Genomic DNA, 24,499 nt, shown 5'->3' with positions numbered 1-24,499 from the left:
GGGTCCAGGGGAGGGGGCTGCGGCAGGCCCCACCCCCTCCACAGCCTCGAGGCCCGCGGACTCCAGGGGCCCTGAGGGGCCCGGGAAAAGAGCCCAGGGGGTCCCCAGGCACACTCTACACCCATTGGCTGGCCTCGTCGGCATGCAAATGAGGCGACGTCACTTCCTGAGGCAGCTGAGCGCCATCTTCTCTTTCTGGCGCGCGGGAGGAGGGACGGGCGCGGGGCGGGGGTCCCGCCGCGTAGGCGGAGGACGCGGCGGTGTTGCGACGGCGGCGGGACGCGGCGCTCCTCGCGCCCCGCGGTAGGTACGCCCGCCAGGCCTGCGCCGACCCCCCGACCCTCCCCGCGACCCACCCGCCGTCCACTCCCGGGTCCGCCCCGACGTCCCCAGCGCTGTCCGCTGCGCTGTCCCCACTGTGGCCTGTCGCGCCGTCGCTACCTCCGCGCCTTCGGAATCCCGGACCTTCTAGTGCGCGGCTCGGGTCCCCTCCGCGCCCGCTCGCGGGTCACGTGGGAGTGGGGCCGTTCTGGGGAGGGGGGGAAGGGCGGGGACAGGGGACGGGGAGGACGGAGGGGAGGACGGAGCAGGGAAGGGGGACCCGCGGAGTCCCGGCGCCGGGAACAGAGGCCGGGGATGGATGGGGAGAGGGGGCGGGGCAGGGACGGGACGCCGGGCGTGGCGAGAGAGAGTGGTTGGGAGCCGAGGGAGGGTGGGAGCGGACACTACCGGGAGGCGCGGGGAGGCTCCGCGGTCGCGGGCAGGGCGCCCCTCTGCGGCGTCCCGGGAATGAAGCTGAAGCCTGAAGATCAGCCCGTTGTGGAGGATGGCGGGATGCAGGGCAAGCTTGTGGCCACGTCTGAAGCGCCGAGTTTTCTTCCGAAGGAGAGGCTTGGTTTCAAGCACTGCCCAGGGCAAACCCCTGCCTCTTCATCCATGATACTGCGGCGTTCGTGACTGATGTGCAGATGCTGAACGTGAAATTTTAACTTTGCATTTGCCATTTTAGAGGGATCAAAATAGGTTCTATTCGCACAATTTCTACAAAGGATTGAGTTGGTGTAGTGTTGTAAAACAAGATATAAATTTTTAAGTATGCTTGAATTTGAACCAAAACGCGTGTAAGTGTGGTGTTTAAAGTTAATGCGACTAGGATGAGCGATCACTCCCATAGAGGTAACCAATCTGCAGTGTACATTAGTACCGACAGAACCTTTACCTGAAGTGTTTTGCTAGTTCGGGGCTTGGACTGGTCTAGTCTGATGTGGGAATAGGGGACAGCATGTGTAAGAAGTTATGGAAAGTGCGATGTTAAGCTCTGGTTGAAAGTTAGGCGTATTGCCTAGGGCTATCACAGGTGGTGGTGATATTGGCCACATAGCGATGTCTTGGGTAGATGGAGGCCCTGCTCAGAAAAAAGCCTTGACACAGTGGTCCTTAGGTAAAGGTCCTTAAGCACAAATTTGTACTTAGGATAGGCAGGAAATGAAGTCATTTCAGGCTATTTTAGGCATCTCGTTGAGAAATGGGAGGAAGAGAGGTCTGGGTCATTGGCCTTAGGGGATAACAGTTAATACAGTTTTTAGCTTGGGATTTGCCGATACCGTTTTCATTTGAAGTCAGGTTTTCAGTATACTGTTGCTCCATTGGTGGTTGAAAGGTAGGGCTTAGCTTTTCCATACTGCACCCAAATCCTTGCCAATCTGCTGTTTAGAGAAAGCAGACTGATGAAGGTCAGGTGGCTAGAAAGGGGTTTTCCTGTTGGTTGAAGCAGACTTTCTGGATTACAGTGTTTGGAAGTTGCTAAAAGAAAGTCCTAATAGTTGGGGCATCTCGCTGAGCGTTTGATTTACATTATACTAAACCCCTGATGTCTACGTGTAGTGCTTTTCCAGTGTTGTCATCTCGACAACTGCTCATGAAGTACATTCCTTGCATTGTTTCACAGATGCAGGCAACTGAGGCCCAGAGAGGCCAGAGGTGGTTGGCTAGGTTTACTCAACTATAAAGTAAAAGCCCCAGGACCTGTGCTGTGACCCTTGCTGTGTTGCCACTGGAGATTGACCATTTTAAAAATCAGATCTTGCTGGGTATGGTGGCACATGCCTTTAATCCCAGCACTCAGGAGGTAGAGGCAGGTGGATCCCGGAGTTTGAGGCCAGCCTGGTCTGCAGAGTGAGTTCCAGGGTCACCAGGGCTGTCTGGAAAAACCAAAAACCAACCAACCAAAAACCCAGAACAACAAACAAACAAAAACCTAAAACAATAAACAAAAACTAAAGCAAAACCTAGATTGTATAGGAACGAAAATGTTTTGTGTCTTAAAGGGATTATCATCTGGTCATTTTAAAGAAATGTATGTGTGTGCCTGTGTATTGGTATGTGCGCATGAGTGCAGGTGCTTGGAGAGGGGAGAAGACCAGGTTGGATCCCCTGGACATAGTGGCTGTCAGCCAACAATCATTGCTGCTGGGAACCAGACTTGGGTTCTTTCCAAGGGCAGTACATGAACTTAAACACTGAACCATGTCCCCAGTCCTTTACGTTTCTTCTGACTACCTAAACATGCACTGAGCAAGGACAACACTCGACATGCTAAAGTGGATTCGTGCGGGGCTGGGGAGTTAAGGCCTCCACAGGCTACTGAGGGGGTGGGAGACATAGTTCTCCTCAGGGAAGAACATACAGATTGGTGACCCATAACAAGTGGTCAGTCCTGAAAACGTACATAAAGCAACATGCAGACCGATCGCACTGTATTTAGGAATATATATGTATACGAATATGTATGTAACAACAGTTTATGAAGAGTGCTATGAATTTGGAAGAGCGAGGAGTGGACTATGGGAGGGTTTGGGGAGGATGGGAAAGGGAGTGATGTAATTATATAAACGATAAAGTAATAAAGGACATAGTTATCAGAACTATCCTTACACGGGCGTGATACCAAAGCAATGAAAGGATCTCCTTAGGAAATGCTAGTTTATGTAGGAGTTGGGTAATTTGAGGTCTTTCAGTTGCTGGAACAAACAAGTTAAAAAGTAAGCACCTTTACATAGGTGGGGAGGAAGCTCAGCTGGCCATCAGTTACTCTTTCCAGAGGTGAAGAGGATATGCAGATGTGAAAATAGGGTCCGTTCCTCCCAGATAGTCCAGCATTCTGTGTATAATCTTGTATCTTAGGATGGATAAAACCTATAATTAGAATATCTATCGTGTCCTTCCCAGAGTGATTGTCTACAGTAGACCAGGGATGTTGGAAGGGCAGCTTGGACATTATAAAGCTTCAGTAACTGCCTGTTTCATTTCTTGTTTCCTCAGTGGTCCCCCCCCCCCACACACACAATAACAATGAATGAATGAGGGGGGTGCACTTGTAATTGAAAATGAAAGAAAAAAAAACCCTGACAGTTCTTGGCCCTGTTCCCAAGCCATGAGCAAGTATCTGCAGAATCCACTTAAAGCTGGTGGGGTCACACACATCCTCATTCTGTGACCCCTGTGCTTCAGAGAGCCACCTGGTCTGCAAGTGCTGTTGTTTCTGAAAGTATGCCAGGACCTGGGTCTTTTTTCCCAGATCCCGAATAAAGAGTCGACCTTGCCCGTGTGACTTGACGCTGCAAATGGTAAATTTAACATTCTTGTTTGAGCTGAGGTTATGGGGCAGAACCACAGCATTTGGAGAATGAAAAGCCCTAGAAGATAACAGTGGAGTCAGGAAGAGGAAATAGCAGTGCATTTGAGAGACCAAGGGAACATAATTGGCTGTGGTCTTGTCCTGCCTTGTTCTAGCTAATGTGCTCAGTCTGACCTGCACAGTGTGTGTGGTGTTTGCAAAGGCTTCGTCGGGGTTTCCAACAGCTTCTTCTGACAGTATAATATTTGCAAGTGCATTCTATTCAACAATTTTATTTTTACTTCATGTTTTGTGGGATTTTTTTTCTAAAGTCCTCTGTTTTGTACCACTAATGGTCCCTGAAGCTCCAAGACAGCCTTTCCTAGGTAAATGATCTAACAAGAAACTTAACGGACAATCGGCCCACTCCATAAACAGTTTTTCCTAGTTGTCTCTAAAAATGCTGTTCCTGTTAATCCTCTGCCGCCGCCTCCCTGATTTGATTCTTCGAGCTTTGAGGTTTTAACAGTTGTTAGGTTGGGGTACTTACTGTCTCCTTTGCCTCACTGGTGTTTGATGTGATCAGTTTGCCTAGAGTGTGTTGGACCTCAGTCTGCATCCAGCCATCTGACCATTTAAAATTTAAAATTTTTGTTTACTTAGCGTTTGTGGTGTTTTGTGACATTCTTTCCTTGAAGAATGTTAAGTCCATTAGGGAAACAGCCGTTGGTGGTTACAGCACAGTAAGGGGAGCTACTGAAGGAGGTGTCCCCGTTGTCCTGTTGAGTCCCAGAGTCCCAGAGACTGCCATTCTCTGGGACTGGATTACAAAGGCTGTCAGAGGGTTGATGACCCAGAAACTCCTGTTGAATTTTGGAAGTTGGTACCAAATTCCGTTTAAACAGACATAAGTTAATGCTCTAGTACAATTACCAATCTTTTAAAAAAGTTAGTCAAGTTCTAAATGACTTTTTTTAGTTGTGAAGTTAGTAGCTAAAATATTTCCTACTTTAATACTTTTTAAAGCTTTTATAGTTTATATAGTTAAAGATACTAAAAATGTGTGTGTGTGTGTGTGAGAGAGAGAGTATGTAAGTGTCTCTCAATTGCATAGAGGAGGTCAGAGGGCTTTTTAGAGAAGGCAGGCCTTGGATCTGTCTGGCTTGGCAGCCAGCACATTTACTTACTGAGTCATTTCTCTGGCCCTAAAAATATTTCTTGAAGTAGTTACAGTTTTGCAGAAGAGTCACAAATGCAATACAGAGAGGTCCCCCTGCCTCCAATCATTTGAGATGAAATTGTCAAACAAGATATGGTAGTCATCCCCCAAAGTATTCTTACAGACAGCAGTGTCTTCGTCAGAACCAAGGAAGCAGTAGACTATACTGTTTCACCTTAGACGCCTTTGAAGATTTGGGAGTCATTCCGGGAATGTCATTGGAGGAGAAGATTCAGATAGGAGTTGCATTGTTTAGTTTATCCTTCATTTTGGAATAGTTCCTTAGGTTTTTTTTTTTTCCTTTCACGATATTAAAGTATTTTCAAATTAAAATAATTTTGCTTTTGTGTGTTTGTATATTTAAACAAGTATGGGAGTGTGTGTAGAAGTTAGAGGGAAGTTTGCATGAGTTGGGGTTCTCTTCTACAAGGACAACTCAGGTTGCTTTGCTTGGCGGCAGGCACCTCACTGGCCCTCAAGATTATATATACATATATATATATATATATATATATATATATATATATATATAAAGGTCAAATAGTTACCCCTTTATGTTTGGACATCTCAATTCATACTTCAACCAAAAGACAAAAATTGCAGTTTCACTCAAAGGTGCAACCATGAAAATGCAGAAAGGGATGACATTTCTCAGGATCTGAATTCTAAGCAGAATAAAAGTACATTCAAGTGGTCTCTTCCTGTGTGGTCATTTTGTGTGTCCTGTTCTCTCTTTAACCTTGCAAGCCCGAGTTTCAACCCCCTTCCCAGTCCAAGCCATGGGTTCCTCTCATACTTTTGTGTTTGTGGTGGCAAAGGTAGACTTGCCTTAGGACATTTCTTAAAATGTAAAACTTGTTGAGCTGTAAAGAGAATTGGTATGTGCAACCAACTGTCACCAGTCTTCCAGGAGAACATTTCAACACCTCTAGAAAGTCTGTCTGTTCACTCACTGGCCTCCAACAGCCATCTCCTAATCTGCTGTTCACCTATAGACTTGATCTAGTTAGACAGTTCATGTGATGAGATGGCAGAAGAACTCTCCATCCAACAGCTTTTCACAGAGCTTAATATGTTTGGATCAGCTCCCTTTTATTGTCAGCCAGCGTTGCTTTCTCTGTACCCAGCACATTGGCTTATATCCTGTACCATTTGATGGACACTCGGTTGTGTCCCATGTTTACCAAGTTAGCTGCTACTCTTGCTTTCTCCTGACCCCGACTGTGCCAGTCTGTGTCTTCATTTAGTTTTTGGAGACAGGACCTTACTATATGGTCAAAATTGGTATTGAACTATGATCTTTCTGCTTTAGCATCCTGGGATTATACCTGTGCTATGATGCTATTTATCCTTATTAATAGACTTAATGTGGAGAAGTCTATGTCCCATTCTTTACCACATTTTTTAGCTTTTATTGTTCTGGACTACCTTGATCACTTTGTAGAGCAGAACATTTTATTATCAGATTCACAAGTCTGAATTAGAAATTTATATGGAATATACAGTGGAGATAACTCACTCCCTGCTGTGTTGGGAACCAGTGGTGACTTGGTAGCTGGGGCCATACTTTGCAGAAGTCCCTTTACTCCATGTTGAAGGGTGTGTGTATAAATGTAGCTGTGACTCCACCCGAATTCTTAGGAATGAAAGGCGCTGTTTTTGCCATCTAGTCTTGGAGTTCGTTTGTATGGCATTGCTTCTGCCATACTTGATCGGTTTGGTTAGTTCTGTCCAGCATTTCTGGTAGCTGTTTCAGGTTCTGTCATAAGAGGAACTTAGGGAAACTGCCACAGGTTAGAATCTATTGCTGCCATTTTTCTGGTGCCTAGATTTTGTTGGCTTTGGCTTGTGGAGACTTCTTCTAAGCTTCCTTCCTTGTCCTGTTGACATGACTGGTACTAGAGCTTTCTGTTCGTCTTGTCTTTACCTTGCTTTAGCTGTAGAATTCTTTCCCTAGGGTATTGTTTCTCTCTTTTCTCTCTCCCTCCTTTTCCCCCACTCCTTCCTTTTGTTCAGTCTGTGAGACAAGGGCTCACATAGTACAGCTTGCCCTTGAACTTGCTCTGTAGAGGAGAATGCTTGTGAACTCTTGACTCTCACACCACCTTTCAAGTACTTGTCTTTGTGGTCCAAAATCTGGGTATGCATAGCTCTCTCGCCTCTCTCTCTCTCAGATTTATTTATGTATATGAGTACACTGTGGCTGTTTTCAGACACATCAGAAGAGGGCATTGGATCCTTTTACAGTAGGTTGTGAGCCACCATGTTGTTGTGCACAGCTTTCTTAATGTGATGGATGTTGGAGGTGTAGTTGAATAATTCTCTGAACATTCTTGCCTAACTTTTTCTCTTGGATGAAGCTGCTAGCTTAGGTGGCATCTACACACTTGTTTCCTTGAGGAATTCAGGCTGCCTTCTGAATTGGCTGGCCTGTGTACCTTATCATTGGCACTGTGTGCCAGTTCTGGTTTCCCTGTGCCTTGCCAGGCCAGTACTTTTGCTTTTTAAAGTGAGTAAGATGTGCAGCATCCTTTCGTGTATTTTGTAAAAGTATGTTTAGATCATTTGCTCATTTAAATTGAATTATTTTTCATTTTTAAAGATACAGTGTATTTTATGTGTATGAGTATTCTGTCTGCATGTATGCTTGTGTATTATGTGTATGCAGAATAGACAGCTTCCATATGAGTTCTGAGAACTGAACCTGGGTCCTCTGCAAGAGCAACAAGTGCTCTCAACTACTGAACCATCTCTTCAATCCTGTTCAGTTAGGAGTTCTTTATTCTGGATATATCAGAAATGTAATTAAAACAAAATCCCTTCTTTTTGTGGAAGTTTTGCTTTTTTGATGGTGCCCCTGGAGGCATTAACTTTGTTGAAGTCTGCCTAATAGACTTTTTCTTTTGTTGTGTGTACTTTTTGGTGCCATAGTGAGGCTCTGTTGGCAGATCCAAAGCCATCAAAATGTAATCCTAGGTTTTCATCTAAGAGTCTGCAGTTTAGCTTCTGTTTTAATGCTGAGTTCTGATGCCGGAGGGAAGAGTCATGTATGGTCTTTTGCATGGTTGTAGTTTCCTCAGCACCACCTGCTACAAATGATGCTGTAATGTGTTAACTAGCTCTGCTGAAACCATATTTGTATGTGTGCATGTTAGTTACAGTTCTTTCTTCTTTTTTAAGGAAAATCTCCAAAATGTTTCAAATTCCTGTGCAGAATCTTGACAACATCAGGAAGGTGCGGAAGAGGGTGAAAGGCATCCTTGTGGATATTGGCCTTGACAGCTGCAAGGAGCTGCTGAAGGTGAGTGACAGGTGACAGCGAGGCCAGAGAGTGGCCAGGTAATGAGGAGTCCAGTGTTAGAGGTCACAGAGCAGGCCTTTGGAGCGGAGATTGGAGAGTTGAGAATGGATAAAATTCCTCAAAAAATGGGATTTCCTAAAGCTTTGAAAGACAGTAGGATGAAATCTAAGAGATGTAAGGTAACGACAGATCACTAAGGCACCGGCAGCCACGGGCTCTCTGAGAAGGGACAGAGACTATCGGGGGCTCTTCGACAATATTTGTACTTACCTGCTTATTGTTAGGAATCCTGCTAACTTAGTTGTTCACTACTAGATTTCAGTTACAAATAAAGCCTAGTTCAAAGCCTGGAATATTCTTAATAAGATTAAGGAACTGGCCAGGAGATCTAGCTCAGAGGCAGAACACTTACTTAGTTTTCATAGTTCTCTGAACCAAATTCTCTACAAAATGTAAAAATTCTAATGGACACCTTCTCGGTTCCCACAGCCAGGGATGAAGTAAGCACAGAATGACCCGCAGCTATGAGTAGACAGCAGCTTTGTTTAATATTTCTTGAACTGTCTATGCCATCAACATCATCTCAGTGTTATGACAATGAACTGACCAAAAGGGTGTGTCTGTGACCTTAATTCACCCTTGACCTGTTGCTATGCAGTGCTGGCTTTTGATATATATGTGCATGCTGTGTCATACAACAATCCAATGATAGCATTGTATTGAGAATTTTGGTTTCTTCGAAAAACCCAGAAATAAAAGAAATATTATGGGAATATGATTTTGTCTTAGTCCCAGGTGTGGGACATGGGGCTGCTTCAGACTGTCCACAGCAACTGTGATTTGCCTTGTGCTCTACCTAGCAGGGACATGATTTTGCTAGTGGCAGATAGTTTCTGTGATTGAGTGACATTTGGAATTCTGGGGACTTTTCAGAGGGTATATAAATGGCCCTGAGAGTTGGGGGCTTTTGGCAGGTTTTTTGGTTATGGTTTGTTAAGTAGTTGTACATAAAGAAGAAGAAATTAGATACACTGTCAGTGAGGATCAGACTTGCCCAAGGAACTTGAAACCCCTCTTGGCTAATGTCCTTCTGTCTGAAGGACTTCCTTTAAGCCTTGGTGTGCGTCAGCTCCGCTCCATTAGCTGTCTGTCCTTTCTCCCTAAAGTAAGGTTTTATCTATGGTCATAGACTTTGAGATGGTCTGTGTTATTATGAGAACCAGGCTTTCTAGGAACTCAAAGAAATCTGCCTGTTTCTGTCTGGCGTGCCAGAATAAAAGGCATGCATTACTGTGCCTGGCTAGATTGGCATTTTTGTTATGAAAATCTAACATCCTTTTCTATTTTAAAAAAAGATTTACTCATGTATATGGGTGCTCTATCTGTGTTATGTACACCTGCATGCCAGATAAGGGCATTAAATCCCATTATAGATGGTTGTGAGCCACCATGTGGTGGCTGGGAATTGAACTCAGGACCTCTGGAAGAGTAGTCAGTGCTCTTAATGGCTAACCATCTCACCAGCCCCTGGTTTTTAGAATTTTTAAATTACGCTTTATGTGTTTGGATGCTTTGGTTATGTGCATGTATGTATACCATGTGTGTGCCTTGTCCCTGTAGAGATCAGAAGAGGGCATTGGATCCCCTGGAACTGAAGCCATCATATGAGTTCTGGGAATTGAACTCTGGCCTTTTATAAGAGCGGCACCTGATCTTGGCTGTTGAATCATCTCCTCTACCCCTCTTTTTATTTTAAATCTTTATCTTTATTTTATGTATGTGCGTATTTTGCATGTATGTCTGTGTACCAACAGAGGGATGTGTTGGACCCCTTGGTACTGGAGGTCCAGGCAGTTGCCAGCTGCCCTTGCTGAGAACTGAACCTGGTCCTCTGGAAGAGGGCTCTTAACGCCTGAACCCTCTCTCAAACCCCTTTCCTTCCATCTTTCCTGCTTAGCCATCTCTCTGATGCATACCTAACACTGCTTGTGCTCCTGGTTTGGCATTATAGTTTACTTCTGATTAGATAGCTGAAAGGTTTTGATTGGATACTGAACGTTACTTTTTTATAATTGCTGGATTTTGTGTGGTTTCCTACTGTGGTGGGTAGTTTTATGCAGCCTGACACAAGCTAGAGTCATCTGAAAGGAGACTGAGAAAATGTGTCCATGAGATCCAGCTGTAGGGTATTTTCTTAATTAGTGATTGATAGGGGAGGGCCCAGCACATTGTGGGTGGTGCCAATGCTGGTCTAGTGGTCCTGGGTTTTATAAGAAAGCAGGCAGCGCAAGCCATAAGGCAGAGTACTAGCATTGGTGTAGGTAAAGGTAGTATATGAATTACCATTGGTCATTAACTGTTAATTGGAATTAACTGGCTCAGCTAATTCCTTCTTGATTATTAAAGGTAATTCTTGATTATAAAGACAGTACTATAAGCTGTGAATGTTATAAAGTGTAGCTAATTGTTAGGTAGAGAGTGACATTTAATTGCCACACTTAGAGAGGTTGACCTATAGTCCTCTGCTGGTGAGCTTCCGGTTTCCTTGCATGTGCTGTTTGTTTACAGGGTTTATTTCCCCAGGTTTGTACTGGGTGGTAACTTTGCTGGCTTTTGGTCACCTTTGTCTTGTCATAAAGTATGTAGTCTACCGACTGGCCCACAGTCAGGACTTGGGAGTGTTGCTGATGATAACAGGTTCATCTGGTCCTGTCATTTACCTAGCCAATAGAAGGCATTCCTTAGTGACCACAGAAGCAGGCCCTTCATCCTTTTGAAGTGTCACCTTTCAAAGTAGCAAACTCTCCAGGTGATGCCTCATGACAGCCCTTTTCTTCCGGCTTTTCTGAGCCCTCCTTTGGCCTTCCGAATTGTAGTATTTTTCTGTTGTCTGTTTTGATGGCAGAAGGTTACAGCGTGCAGGTGGTTTTGTTGCTTCCGCTGGAACTGTGCTAGGTCCAGTTCTGTGAGGATGGCCTGGCCTTGAACATGTCTCATTTGTGTCCTTCATTGGCTTTTGTTCTGCATTCCATGGGGTGACTCAGGGCACTGCGTGCCTCGGGGTTGTACCTGCTTATTGACACACTTGGACGTTTTTCCTGAGTGCTCTACTGCATACACACAGAGACAGCAAGAATAGGTTTTTACTTTATATTTAGAAAAGTGTCCCGGGCCACGTGAACTTAGAGAAGTGGAAGACTCTGGCACATCTCCCTCAGCAACTGCTGCCAGCCTGTGGAACAGTTTTATTCCAAGCCTCTTCTCCTTTAGCATTCTGCAGTTTTGCACTCTGCTCGGGCCTTGCTTGCTTATCCCAGTGGCAGTGTTGGCTGCCTGTCTCTCCTGCCTGTGCTCATGCCAGGCTGACTGGACTTGGGTTCCCTGATTGCTGCTCCTCTACTTGCTGAAAGCGCTCATCACAGCATTTGTCTCCAAGGGGAGACAGTGTTTGCTTGTGAAAAGTTTTCTAATACCCTTCTCTCTCTGTCTGTCTGTCTGTCTGTCTCTCTCTCTCTCTCATCTATTTTATTCAGGGTCAGCAAGTGGGAGAAAATAAAAGAGGTTATTACAAAACAGTGGGAGTGAGGCATTCTGGTAGAATTTGACTCTACAAATGAGTCCCAGCTCATTGTAGTCCCAGCTCTGTCAATAACTCAGTAAATAAGCACATTAAATAAGTATATCACTTCCCCTTTGCCAAACGAGGCACAAAGAAATCCTGTGGGTTTTTTTTTTAATTGGATACTTTCTTTATTTTTATTTCAAATGTTATCCCTTTCCCAATACCTGTCTTTGCCAACTGTGAAACTGAGCTTGGAATCGCTCTCATTGATTGGGTCCCCAGAGTCTTAACAGTGACTATCAGAGACTTAGTGTTGATGACAGAAGTTCTGCCTGCCTCTCACCCGGTTTTACCCTGTCAGTTGTCCATGGGTGTGACCCACCCCCTTTTTCTGTTGTTTCTCTGGTGTGCTGGACCTGTTGTCCAGCCCACAAGTGGCTCTTCACTTCACTGTCCCTCTCGTCAGACAGCTGCCACTTAGCTCACTGGCTCCAGTCAGCAGTAGTACACTTCCATTGTACCATTTTTCCTACCTTCTCAGTGAAGCAAGGTTTTGTGTTTTTGTGTGGGGTGTGGAAAGTAACTTCTGGGGTTAGAGAGATGACTCAGCAGTGAGAACAGCGACCGTTGTTCTAGAGGACTCAGGTTTGATCCCCAGCATCCAGATAGTGGCTCTCAATCTTCTGCATCCCCAGTTGCAGGGGTTCTGATGCCCTGGTCCTGGCTCCTGAGGACGCCAGGCACCCAAACGTGTACACAGATGTTGTAGGCAGCACATACACAAAACTAAAGAAAAAAGAAAAGAAAAGTGACCTCTGTTTTAGGAGAAAAGAGAAAGCACTGGCTGTGTTTAGATCCTGACCGGAAGGAAGGCCAGCTCTGCAGGGTGAGCAAAGGAAGGCTAAGCAGATTGCATCCTGGTGACGCGCGGCTGGAAATGGACTGCTGAGTGCCTGCCTATGCCAGTTCTTCTCTTGGCTGACAGTGAGTGTGTGTGTGTGTGTGTGTGTGTGTGCTACATGAGTTTATGGACACTGGAACCCTGCTTCTGTGTATGAAGTATAGGGAACATTTTCTTTTGGGAGAGAGATCTCTGTTTATTTCTTATAAAATTGTATTTCTTATAAATTTTAATGTGGATAGTTTAAACCTTTTTCTTGAAATGCATACTTTAAATGTCAAAGTTAGTTCATGACTGTGCTTCCATTCTTTGCCATATAGATTACGAGGTGGCAGGTTGCTCGGTCATGGATTTAATGCTTGTAGGAGGGGATTATGTACTCGGGGCCTTGGCACCTGCGGTCCGTGCTCTACCGCTGAGCCTCATGGTCTAATGTTTCCACCTTTTTATTTTTGCAACAAGGTAATAACAACAAGGTGCTAAGTTGCCCAGGTTGCCTTTGGACCTTGGGGTCCTCTTGCTTCAGTCTGGTATTAAAGGCCTTCACCTTCACTTCTAGCTTGAAATATTTCTCATAAATTGTTATATAATATTTGTTTTTCTTTTCTCCCCTTAAGGATCTTAAAAGCTTTGATCCAGGAGAGAAGTACTTTTATAATACGTCATGGGGGGATGTTGCTCCTTGGGAACCTTCTGGAAAGAAAGCGGTATGTATTTTTAAATTCCTTTTCATTAGGGGCAAGTGAACCGTGGCTGGGCACACCATGGCTACTAGGGTGGCTGGTTAATTGGGAGGTTGTGTCCCTGAGGTGGGAGGAAGTGGCACTAGAGTCACTGTGCGTGGCAGGACTGCTGCTGCTGACAGCTGTCCATGCACAGTGTGGTACACAGCCAAGGCTTGTAATGAGAACTGACTGTAGGAAGAACCTTTGTTAGTAATTCTTCAAGTGACAAACTTACACATCAGGAACGGCGTTCCAGTCAGTGGGGCACTGCATGTGCAAAGGTGATTATAGTGGAACTAAAAATACTTGTCTAGGGATGTGGGTCACAGTGTGATGTACTGCATTGTTTGTAGGAATGCTAATCTTTTGGGTGGGGAGGGGTGTTTGAAGACAGGGTTTCTCTGTGTAGCCCTGGCTGTCCTGGAACTAGCTCTGTATACCAGGCTGGCCTGGAACTCACAGAGATCCACCGGCCTCTGTCTCCTGCCTCCTGCCTCCTGGGATTAAAGGTGTGCACCACCACTGCTGACTGATACTAACTTAACAAGCCTGTGTGGCTGGCCATATAAAAGTAGAATGCATACAGTTAAGTATAGTAAATAGCACTTGGTAATGGTGATTGCTACGGGATGGGGATGTGTTCTTAGAAATGTGTCATCAAGTGATTTCATTGTTGTGCAATAAGCCACATTAGATGTACAGGATAGCACACAGAGATCCCAGCGGTAGACATGTATGGCACGTTGCTGTACCGAACATTGGGAAGAGCTAGTAACACAGTGGTAATTAACACATCTCTTCAGAGAAGAAGTACTGAGATATAAACGATTTCTTAAAAGTGCCTATCTGTGCAGGGCCTGAGCTTGCAGGGCCTCCTGGAAGTTGCTGTGGGTAATGACTATTGCCAGCTTTCTGAATGTTGGACATTTAGACAACACTATGTTTATAATTTTATAAATTCTTAATAGCTAGCTTTTCATATTTTTACTTTATAATTTTGACCTTTTATCTGTTTGACTTTTGTAAGAAAATACAATTAGCTTAAAATACAAGTATTGTACATCTGCATGAAAATATTCTCTCTTTATACCTTTATTTCGTATGCTTTACCTACTTTTAATTTTTTGTAATATTGTGCGCACACACACCCACACTCATACTCACATTCTTCCACCCTGGCCTTTTGAGCTCGTGGTCAGGAGTGATATCTCGTACTTCATCCCAGTATCCCTTTGAAGGGTCTTTGGGGCAGTAGTGTGAGAAGCCATCTCTTCTGATAGAGTAACACCCTCCTCAGGGTCACCCCGGAATGACCATCTAGCTTACCAGTTTCTTCTCTTACACATAGAACACAGAACCAGGTTCTCATAGAATGTAGAAGATTTATCTCACTGTTATGGAAAGGGAGCAGGGTTCCTCTGGTTGCCTGAGGGGCACACAGCTTATCATGATCTGGGGTGACTTCCATGGAGAAGAGTGTTGTGTAAGATCATTTATCTGAGGGCTGTCGTTCCTTGGGGTGTGGATTCAGTTTACAGATCTGATCCAAACTGGGCTTCTGCTGATAGAGGGCAGGCTCCTTTCTCGTGGGAATCCACAGCTTGGGACCAGTGCTGGTTGAAAGCAGAGATTTGAATATGCGGGAGTATGGATATCCTGCTATCTCCATGCATCCTAGACAGGTAGAAGTTTCGTCGTGCCCTCCAGAAAACCACAGACTTAACTCTTCACGAGTGAGGGTTGTCTTCTTGTTTTTAACATTTCTTTGTTTATGTTTGTGTGTGTGTGTGTGGGGGGGGGCACACATGTGATATGGAGGTCAGGGGACAACTTGTGGGGATCATCTCTCTCCTTTGACCATGTGTTCCAAGGAATGAACTCGGGGTTGTCTATCCACGGAGCCACCTTGCAGGCCGAGAATAGGATGATTGATTCCCATTGATAAGCCTGGGTTTCAGCTGTGCTAAATATGAAAAAGTGTGGCTCTTAGAAACACTGGAAGTAAGTTTTCTTTCTGCTTTCTCTCCAGTTTGTGACTATTGCCTGAGGTTATTGTAGGTCCTCAAAAATCCTAGAACATAGTTCTACTGTCTACTGAAAGTCATTAATATGATGTTAAATTGTGTATCATATACCTTACCAGACCTGAGGAGAAGGACGATATGAGTAGGGAGTGGAAGAGGTATATGTTTACTAGAGGGATTATGAGACCACAGTTTCAGCAAGGACGGGCCCCTCTGGGTTGCTGGTGCCACAGTTTACTGTGGGCCTCCAAAGTAGATCTAGTCTGCTTCCATCTTGACACAAGGGAAGGAGTTGTGTGGTTTCCATGCTCTGGGTCTCTGGACTTGGATGAGACTGGAGGCTTCCATATACTCTCGTAGCTATTCTAGAGAACATGAGTCACGGTTGTAAAAGTGACAGCTTTCCTTAATTAAGCAAGTGATTCTTGGGTCCTGAATATATATATATATATATATATATATATATATATATATATATATATAACATATTTTGATACCATACACTCTGCTTCCTTATTCCTACTTCCCCCGACCTTTCTACCATGACTGCCTCTGTGCTGGCTAGTTTTTTGTCAGCTTGACATAAGCTAGAGTCCTCTAAAAGGAGAGAACTTCAATGGAGAAAATGCTTCCTTCACAAGTTCTGCCTGTGAGGCATTTTCTTAATTAGTGATTGATGGGGGAGGGCCCAGCCCATTATGGGTTCTGTAAGAAAGCAGGCTGAGCAATTTGTGATGAACCTAGTACTGCCCCATGGCCTCTGCAACAGTTCCTGCCCTGACTTCTCTCAGTGATGGACCTTGAAGTTTAAGCTGAAATAAACCCCTCCCTCTCCAGCTTGCTTTTTGGTCATGGTGTTTTCATCACAGCAATAACCCTGACTAGGACACCCTTGTAACTTTTATGTAACCCCCCTTTAGTGGTGTGTGGGTGTCATCTGTTTGGATGATGCTAAAGATAGAATTTAGGATCTTTTATATGTTTAGGAAGCTCTCCACTATTGATCTGTGTCTCTAATTTGTGTTTTTATTCATTCATTTATTTATCCATTACAGACAGGGTTTTACCATGTTGCCCAGGTTGGCCTTATGCATTCTACCCTCTGGTTTCTTCTTGAGTAGTTGGGATAACAAGCCTGTCTTCTTAGTGCATCCATGTAACCTAGATCTTACTTGTCTCACGGAATGGGGAAAATACAATTAAGAAGATCTTACAAGTTGGAAACCAGGTCAATTGTAGCTGAATTCCAAGTTTTACAATTTGGAGCAAAGGGGAAAGTGATGGGAAGGCAGAGAGAAAGAACTTAATTGCAGAAAATTAACTAAGTTTATTTCTGTTGCTGTGTTTTATTTAAAGGACAGAATGGAGTACAGATTGAACTTCTGAGAGAAGCGGGTTTAGGTGATTGCTTAGAGTCAGCAAGTGAGGAGTTTGGACGAAATCCATTGTTTCTATCGTCCTTAAGTTAACAGGAGTTGATAAGTTGACAGGGTACTGCACCATGGCCTTCCAATCGGAAACGTCAGCTGGGAGAGTGCACTGTTCCTTGGAGTTGGGATCTTGGTAGTGAAGCACACAGATGGAGAGTTTAAGGGAAGCCTGGTGACTTGTTGCTCTGCCTAAGACTCTCTTCTCTTTTGGCAGAGATACCGGACAAAACCATACTGCTGTAGTCTCTGTAGGTACTCAACAAAGGTGCTCACTTCCCTCAAAAATCACCTGCATCGATATCATGAAGACGAGGCTGACCAGGAGCTGATGATTCCCTGCCCCAACTGCCCGTTCTCCTCGCAGCCCAGGGTGGTGGGCAAGCACTTCAGAATGTTCCATGCGCCTGCACGCAAAGTCCAGAGCTACACAGTGAACATTCTGGGTGAGACGAAGACATCAAGGAGTGACGTGATAAGTTTCACATGTCTAAAGTGTAACTTTTCCAACACTCTGTACTACAGCATGAAAAAGCACGTGCTGGTGGCCCATTTCAATTACTTAATTAACTCCTACTTTGGTTTGCGAACTGAGGAAACAGAAGAGCAACCAAAAGCAAGTGATCCTGTTTCTGTGGATAAAATCCTTCCATTTGACAAGTACTACTGTAAAAAATGCAGTGCCATCGCCAGTAGTCAGGACGCCCTGATGTATCACATTTTGACATCAGATGCACATAGGGACTTGGAGAATAAGCTGAGGTCTGTGATTTCAGAACACATCAAGAGGACTGGGTTTCTGAAGCAAATGCATATTGCTCCAAAACCAGTGACCCACTTAGCTTTACCGCCCAACAGCAGTGCTCCAAGCATTGCAGCCCCTCCACCCTGCTTCCAGCTTGCTTTGCCACAGAACAGTCAAAGCCCTGGCACTGTGCAGTCAGTGACTGTGACCCCAGGCACTTCTGGGAGCCTTACACACTCCCCACCTACCACTGCCCAGTCTCACGTAGCTTTGGTCTCCAGCTCTTTGCCTGTGTGCCAGAGTAGCCTCACCCTGCAGCAGTCAGCTCCCCCACCTGTCTTTCTCTCTCACAGTGTTGCACTTAATCAGCCTGTGAATACTTCTGTGCTGCCCCTGACTCAGCCAGTTGGGCCTGTGAATAAGTCTGTTGGAACAAGCATCCTTCCTGTGAACCAAGCCATGTGCTCCGTGAACCAAGCTGTCCGCCCTGGAGTTTTACCCCTCACTAAGCCCATGGGGCCCATGAACAGACCTGTGGGGCCTGGTGTCTTGCCTATGGGTCCCTCTGTTAACTCGGGGGTTCTCCAGGCTACATCTTCTGGAGTGATTTCTGTAGGTCGAGCAGTTCCATCAGGAGTCCTTCCTGCAGGTCAGGTGACCCCTGCTGGAGTGATCCCTGGTCAGACAGCCACTTCTGGGGTCTTACCCACTGGCCAGGTGGTTCAGTCATCAACTCTTCCTGTTGGCCAGACAGCTCCTCCTCGAGTTCTCCCTCCTGGCCAGACAGTGCCCTTGAGGGTTCTCCCTGCAGGCCAGGTGGTGCCATCTGGGCTGCTTTCCTCAAACCAGACTGTCCCCTCGGGAGTTGTCCCTGTGAATCAGGGTGTGAACTCTGGCGTTCTTCAGCTCGGTCAGCCAGTAACACCGGGAGTGCTTCCTATGGGCCCCCCAGTGAGGCCTGGGGTACTGCAGCTCAGCCCGTCTGTCAGCACCAGCATCCTGCCTGTGAGCCAGCCAGTGAGAGCTGGAACGTCACAAAACACTACTTTCCTTACTTCGGGCTCTATTCTCAGACAGCTCATCCCGACTGGGAAACAAGTGAATGGAATCCCCACCTATACACTGGCCCCAGTATCTGTCACTCTGCCAGTGCCCTCTGGTGGAGGCCTTGCAGCTGTTGGACCTCCACCCCAGGTGCCAGTGCAGTTCTTGCCCTCAGGCTCGGGCACACAGATGGGCAGCTCCTTGCCCAGCCTGCCCTCTCCACAGGTGTTGGTGAGCCCCGCCCCTAGTGTGTTTGTGCAGGCTACCCCACCGGTGGCAGATGCAAATCAGGCACTCAAACAGGCGAAGCAGTGGAAAACATGCCCAGTTTGCAATGAGCTCTTCCCTTCCAATGTCTATCAGGTTCACATGGAAGTGGCTCACAAGCAGAGTGAGGCTCAGCTCTGCCAGGTTTGCAATGAACTCTTTCCTGCCAATGTCTACCAGGTTCACATGGAAGTGGCTCACAAGCAGAGCGAGTCCAAGTCTAGTGAGAAACTTGAGCCTGAAAAGCTTGCTGCGTGTGCCCCATTTCTGAAGTGGATGAGAGAGAAGACAGTGCGCTGCCTGTCTTGTAAGTGCCTGGTCTCGCAGGAGGAGCTGATGCACCATTTGCTCATGCATGGCCTGGGCTGCCTGTTTTGTCCGTGCACTTTTCATGATGTCCGGGGCCTTGTGGAGCACAGCAGGACTAAGCACCTGGGCAAGAAGAGACTGTCTATGGATTATAGTAACAGAGGCTTCCAACTGGACCTGGATGCTAATGGGAACCTGCTCTTCCCTCATCTCGATTTCATCACCATACTGCCACGAGAGAAACTTGGAGAGCGAGAAGTGTACCTGGCTATCCTTGCTGGAATACACTCCAAGTCGCTGGTACCTGTGTATGTTAAGGTGAGGCCTCAGCCTGAGGTTGCACCAAAGATACCTAACAAACAGAAGCTGACCTGCCCATTTTGTTTCAGCACGTTTATGACCGTGGATGCCTATGAGCTACACCTGAAGGAGAGGCACCATGTCATGCCCACAGTCCATACAATGCTCAGGTCTCCGGCCTTTAAGTGCATCCACTGTTGCGGGGTCTACACTGGAAACATGACCTTAGGTGCCATCGCTGTCCATTTGCTCCGTTGTAGAAGTGCTCCCAAGGACAGCAGCTCAGACCTGCAAGTCCAGCCCGGATTTATTGAGAGTAGTGAACTGCTGATGGTCAATGGGGACGTGATCCCTGAGTCCACCTTTCCTGTAAAGAGAAAGCTGCCTGAAGGCCATTTAGGGCCGGAAGACCAGAGGGATGGGGAGGAGCCCCAGCTCACCCTAGATACTGATGCAAGCTCGGGTTCAGAGAAAGGTCTGAGCGCTGTGCCTTTGAAGAGACAGAAGAGTGAAATCAGGACGGAGGGGTCGGGGCCCAGTGAAGACTCACTGCAGGCGCTGGCCTTGGACCCCAGCAAGTACGAAGGGCGTTCCTACGAGGAAAAGAAACAGTTCCTTAGAGATTATTTTCACAAGAGACCATATCCTAGTAGAAAAGAAGTGGAACTGCTGTCCTCACTCTTGTGGGTGTGGAAAATTGACGTGGCTTCATTCTTTGGGAAGAGAAGGTATATTTGCATGAAAGCAATAAAAACTCACAAGCCTTCAGTACTTCTAGGTTTTGATATGTCTGAACTTAAAAATGTCAAACACAGACTGAACTTTGGTGAGTGTGAATCACAAAACCTGTAGAAGAGTAAGTCTGAAGTCTGGCTGACTTTGGACACCCCATCCCCACCTCTCACTCTGTTCTAAGTGTCTGAGGCCCTTCAAGGTGTTCCAGGTGCTCAGAAAGCCTGAAAAGGAAGCACACACTTCCACAGATGAGCTGTTCTCTGCAGTTTGCTTTGCAGCTGTCAGTTTTTCCTTCTGTCATGTAAATTAAATCTTTGGTATTCCATGCACGCCTTGTTTCCCCACGAGTGTCAGTGTCAGTAGCAAGAGCCTGCAATCTACAAATACTTGGTTTTTCATTTTAGGGGATTTCTGCTTGTTTGAGAATACTTGATTAATAGAAAATTAAAGCATCGCTCCCTCTTAGTTTACAGACGGCGCCTAGTGACAGTCAGTACGTGTTTAGAGAAGCCAGCACTTGGGATGTGTGTGGCTCCCTGAGGACTTGCTTCAAAGCATTAGCTTCTCCTCCTCTCAATGCTGTTCGTTTATGAGTACAGATTTGATTTACACCTTTTCAAGTGTTCCCTGACAGCTATATTTTTAATATCATAATTCATTAAAAAAACTCAAATGTTGTCCATTTATTAAAATATCCTGACTCTGAGATCTGGTGTGTAGTAATAATCAAGTGTTGCTTTACAAATAAAGTCTCTAGGAACAGAAATGCTTTATGGTGCAAACTGTCTTCTGCTGTGATGACAAGTCATTTCTCTATTGAGAGGTAAGACAGACTTTTAGTGCCTTTAGAGTAAACGGAAACCACATCGGTGCTTCCTTCCTCAGGGCCGCTTGTAGCCTAGCAGGAAGGAGGAACCTGGGACAGACATGTGGGTCCTGCTCTTGATTGAGACACAACTTGAGATGGAATTCGGGTTGCAGGCATAAGGTGTCAAGCAGACCAGAAGCTCTCCCTGTGGTTAGCGTAGCTTGGGGAAGATGTGTTAGAGTTAGGTGTTCAGGTGAAGGGGATGGTGAATCAATGAATTTTCACAGTCCTGTGGATGCCAAATCTTGTTTGTTTGTTTGTTTTTCCTTCTGTGATAAGAACTAATGTAAAGCCCCAGAATTGATAATGAGGCCCAGCCAGCTCTGGTCAGAACCGTCCCTCGGGGATACGCAGCAAGCAGGGGGTGTGGCCCACCTTCAGAATATGAGGGTTTGATGGCCTCTGAAAAGCACTGCAGTGTTGCTATATAGCATTTTTAAATATAATACTTGCATGTGATTACTAAAATGGATTTTGAGGCAATTATTTGTGACTTGGTATACTCTTGTAAATTCAGAGCTTGTTGGACTTTATTTTTTTTTTTTTAATTTTCAGAGTGTCTATTTTTGAATTAAAATTTGTTAAACCACTGAAAATAGAACTGTTCAATTCTTGTAACGCTAAAACATTACTCTTAAGTCAAGCAGGGTGGTGTATACTTGCTGTGTGAGCTTCTCCAGAACCAGGGAGGCTTTGCGAGTCTAACAGGTGTGTTACATGTCACCCTTTAAGTCTCACCATATCCTTTCATGCCGATGTTACTCTGCAACTTGTGATTTACAGAAGCGCAGAAGCTAAGGTTCATGTAGGCAACCAGTGGTCCAGTCTGCTCAGGATTTGAGGTACTTCCCTGGATTTGTGCTGAGATGAGAGCATCATAGACAAGTTTGTCATTCTCTTAAACCTGTGTCTCCTTGCTCAAGGTGGGGCTTGAAGCCATGTGTCTTTAGGCTTCTACTAGCTCTTGTAAGTGTCAAGATATATAAACCACTCTGATGTGGGACATCTTCCCGGGTATACAGACTAATCCGGAGATAGTTCTAGAGTATTTACTCTGTGCTAGGCACCCCTCTGAATCTGGGTACCGTAATGAGGAATGAAAGAAAGGCCTGGCTAAGTTAGCATAGCAGGACACAAAAGGCCCTTCTCTCAGGCAGTCCCAGCCGAAATCTGCTCTTTCACAGTAAAGCTTCCACTAGTGAAAGAAAGGCTACAACTGCCCCACGCTTGCCACTTGAAGCCCGTTCTCCTCTCCTCACTGGCCGGTGTACTTGTTGCTCTCTGCCTTTTCCCGACAGGACTTCACTGGTGGCTGTGCTACCGTTCTGCCTACTTGCAGCCTCAGCTTCTCAGTCATGCCAGTAGGAGATCCCAGCTTCAGAACTGTTGTAGTTCCTGCGAACTGTCCTGATGATTATTCAGTCTCTAATACCTATTCTGACTGCACCTGCAGATCTCCTCAGGCGCTAAAGGATCTTGTTTGAAAGTGAAGCTTTGCTTTTGAGACAGGGTTTCTGTGTAGCCCTGGCTGCCCTGGAACTTGCTCTGTAGACCAGGACCAGGATGACCTCGAATACACAGATCTACCTGCCTCTTCCAAGTGCTGAAATTAAAGGCGTGTGCCATCGACCTATGCTTGTTTGTCTCTTTTTCTTCCTGAAGGTCTTCCTGAGTAGCCAGGTTATCCTTATTAAACTCAGAGATCCTGGCCCTGAAACTTGACTGCTGGTGGACTTGTGCCATTACAAAGTTTATTATAAGGTCATTTTTTAAAAAAGCATTTTTGCCCTGAAGATAATTTTTAAAAGCTCAAGTTTGTCGACATGTGCTGGGGGAAGTGCACTTATCGTATGATGCCATACATGACGGGGGCAGATGGCAGGGCTTTGACATGTATGTAGCGTCAGGTTAGCCACTGCTGATGTCTTTATCCTAGGTATAAGGAAGAAAAGCCAGGGTGGGTAGCAAGGCAGTTGAGGCTTCACAGAAAAGCATCACGTTAATGCTAAGGCTGATCTTTTGGCCAGCCTGGTTTACCTGCTAGAGTGTTGACACCGTCTCCTGAACTCTGCTGCAGGTCATGATTTTCTGATATGATACGTCACAGCTGATGCCCTGACTTTGCTTTTAGGGATGCCTTGCTGTGCTGGTCATTGTGGTTTGCAGGCATCACAGCTGGATGACACTGTTGAGTGGTTTTTTTGTTTTTTGTTTGTTTTTTTTTCCTGCTTCCCTCGGCAACTTGCATAAAACTTTCTGGTGCTGTGGAAGCTAGACCACAGGAAAGAGGCTTCTGGTTAACCTTGAAGTATCTGAGTCGTGTCCTAAGTCCTAGTGTCTTCAGCAATAGGGATTTAATCTTCGATCTCTGGGAGGCAACTAAGGACAGCAGCAGGGACCTGTTTGGGGAGTCCCGTGGGACTGCCCTGACCAACAAGGTGGACAGAGTTTTATTAGATAGTTTAAGGCTCTAGTGGGGAGCATTGTCATCTCAAGTTGTGGATCTTCATTCAAGGCATGCGTATACATTTGTGTATGTGTAAAGTTACTGTATATGTGTTGTTTATAATTTTAGGTAAATGTAAAATGATCCCTTGAAGTTTTATCAAACAGCCTTGATGTTGTCCCTTCTCTCTCTTAGACTGACCTCTCTCCCCAGTTAGAGCTCCCTTGCCGTATATTTCCATTCTCTTATTTTTATCATTGGTATCCTGCCATTTCCCTCTCAGCTGCCCCCTTTCCCCCGAGTCCCGTAATACTTTCCTGGTTTCTGCAGCTTCATCTGAAGATTTGGAACTAGGAATTGCATGAGAAAAGACATAGGGTGTTTGCCTTTATATGGTTCTGGTTACATTACTCAATGTCATCTTTCCTAGATCTATCCATTTGTCCCCCAATTTCATTTATCTTTTATAGCTGAGTAGTTTTCTGTTGTGTGTATATACCACACTTTCATTATGCAGTAATCTGTTGCAGGACATTTAGCATGTGTCCACTTCCTGGCCCTTGTCATCAGGGCAGCAGTGAACATAGGGCCGCTGTGCAAGCATCCATAGCGTAGGATGTTGAGTCCTCTGGACTGGGCCATAGGGAAGGTTTGGTTTTAGATTCCTGAGGATTCTTCATGCTGATTTCCAGTGAGGATGTACCAGTGTACTTCCTTACCACTAGTAAATGTGGCTCCTCTCCCTCCGCATCCTCTTCAGCATTTGTTAGTTGTTTTAGCCACTGACTAGGGTGAAATGAGATTGTAGAGTTGGTTTAGTTTGCATCTCCCCAGTTGCAAAGAATGGTGAACACATTTTGAGGCACTCCCTACCCATTTTATTCTATTCTATTGAGAACACGGTTTGAACACAAGCCTATTTTTAAGTTGGGTCATTTGTTCTATGGACTTTGTTTGGAGTTCTTTGTATATAATCATCTGGCAGAGACATAGCTGGCAAAGATTCTTTC

The 24,499-nt window shown here is 45.5% G+C and overlaps 1 protein-coding gene across 2 annotated transcripts; it reads left to right on the top strand.

The window, feature by feature from the left end:
* Adnp2 (ADNP homeobox 2) lies at positions 1–22,517 on the top strand. 2 transcript variants are annotated; one of them, XM_021151012.3, is made up of 4 exons: positions 1–303; positions 8,016–8,136; positions 13,217–13,306; positions 16,993–22,517. In XM_021151012.3, exons 1-4 carry the CDS (start codon positions 143–145, stop codon positions 20,290–20,292), a joined length of 3,672 nt encoding a protein of 1,223 aa, XP_021006671.2. In that variant the 5' UTR covers positions 1–142; the 3' UTR covers positions 20,293–22,517. The 2 variants fall into 2 exon arrangements, with proteins under 2 accessions (XP_021006671.2, XP_029327867.1); XM_029472007.2 differs by having other exon boundaries at positions 185–307; positions 16,993–22,516.
* The last annotated feature ends 1,982 nt before the right edge of the window (positions 22,518–24,499 follow it).

This window comes from Mus caroli, unplaced genomic scaffold (assembly GCF_978045245.1).
Source record: "Mus caroli unplaced genomic scaffold, Mus_caroli_1 scaffold_19, whole genome shotgun sequence".
In the NCBI taxonomy this organism is placed as follows: Eukaryota; Metazoa; Chordata; class Mammalia; order Rodentia; family Muridae; genus Mus; species Mus caroli.
Note: the sequence above shows the minus strand (reverse complement) of the source record. Positions and strands in the feature narration are given on the sequence as shown.

Bases quoted from the DNA above. Each gene is read 5' to 3' on its own strand.
- Adnp2 (XM_021151012.3), top strand. From the start codon at position 143: ATGCAAATGAGGCGACGTCACTTCCTGAGGCAGCTGAGCGCCATCTTC. The intron at 8,137-13,216 runs GTGAGTGACAGG...TCTCCCCTTAAG, and splicing joins GCTGCAAGGAGCTGCTGAAG to GATCTTAAAAGCTTTGATCC. The intron at 13,307-16,992 runs GTATGTATTTTT...CTCTTTTGGCAG, and splicing joins AACCTTCTGGAAAGAAAGCG to AGATACCGGACAAAACCATA.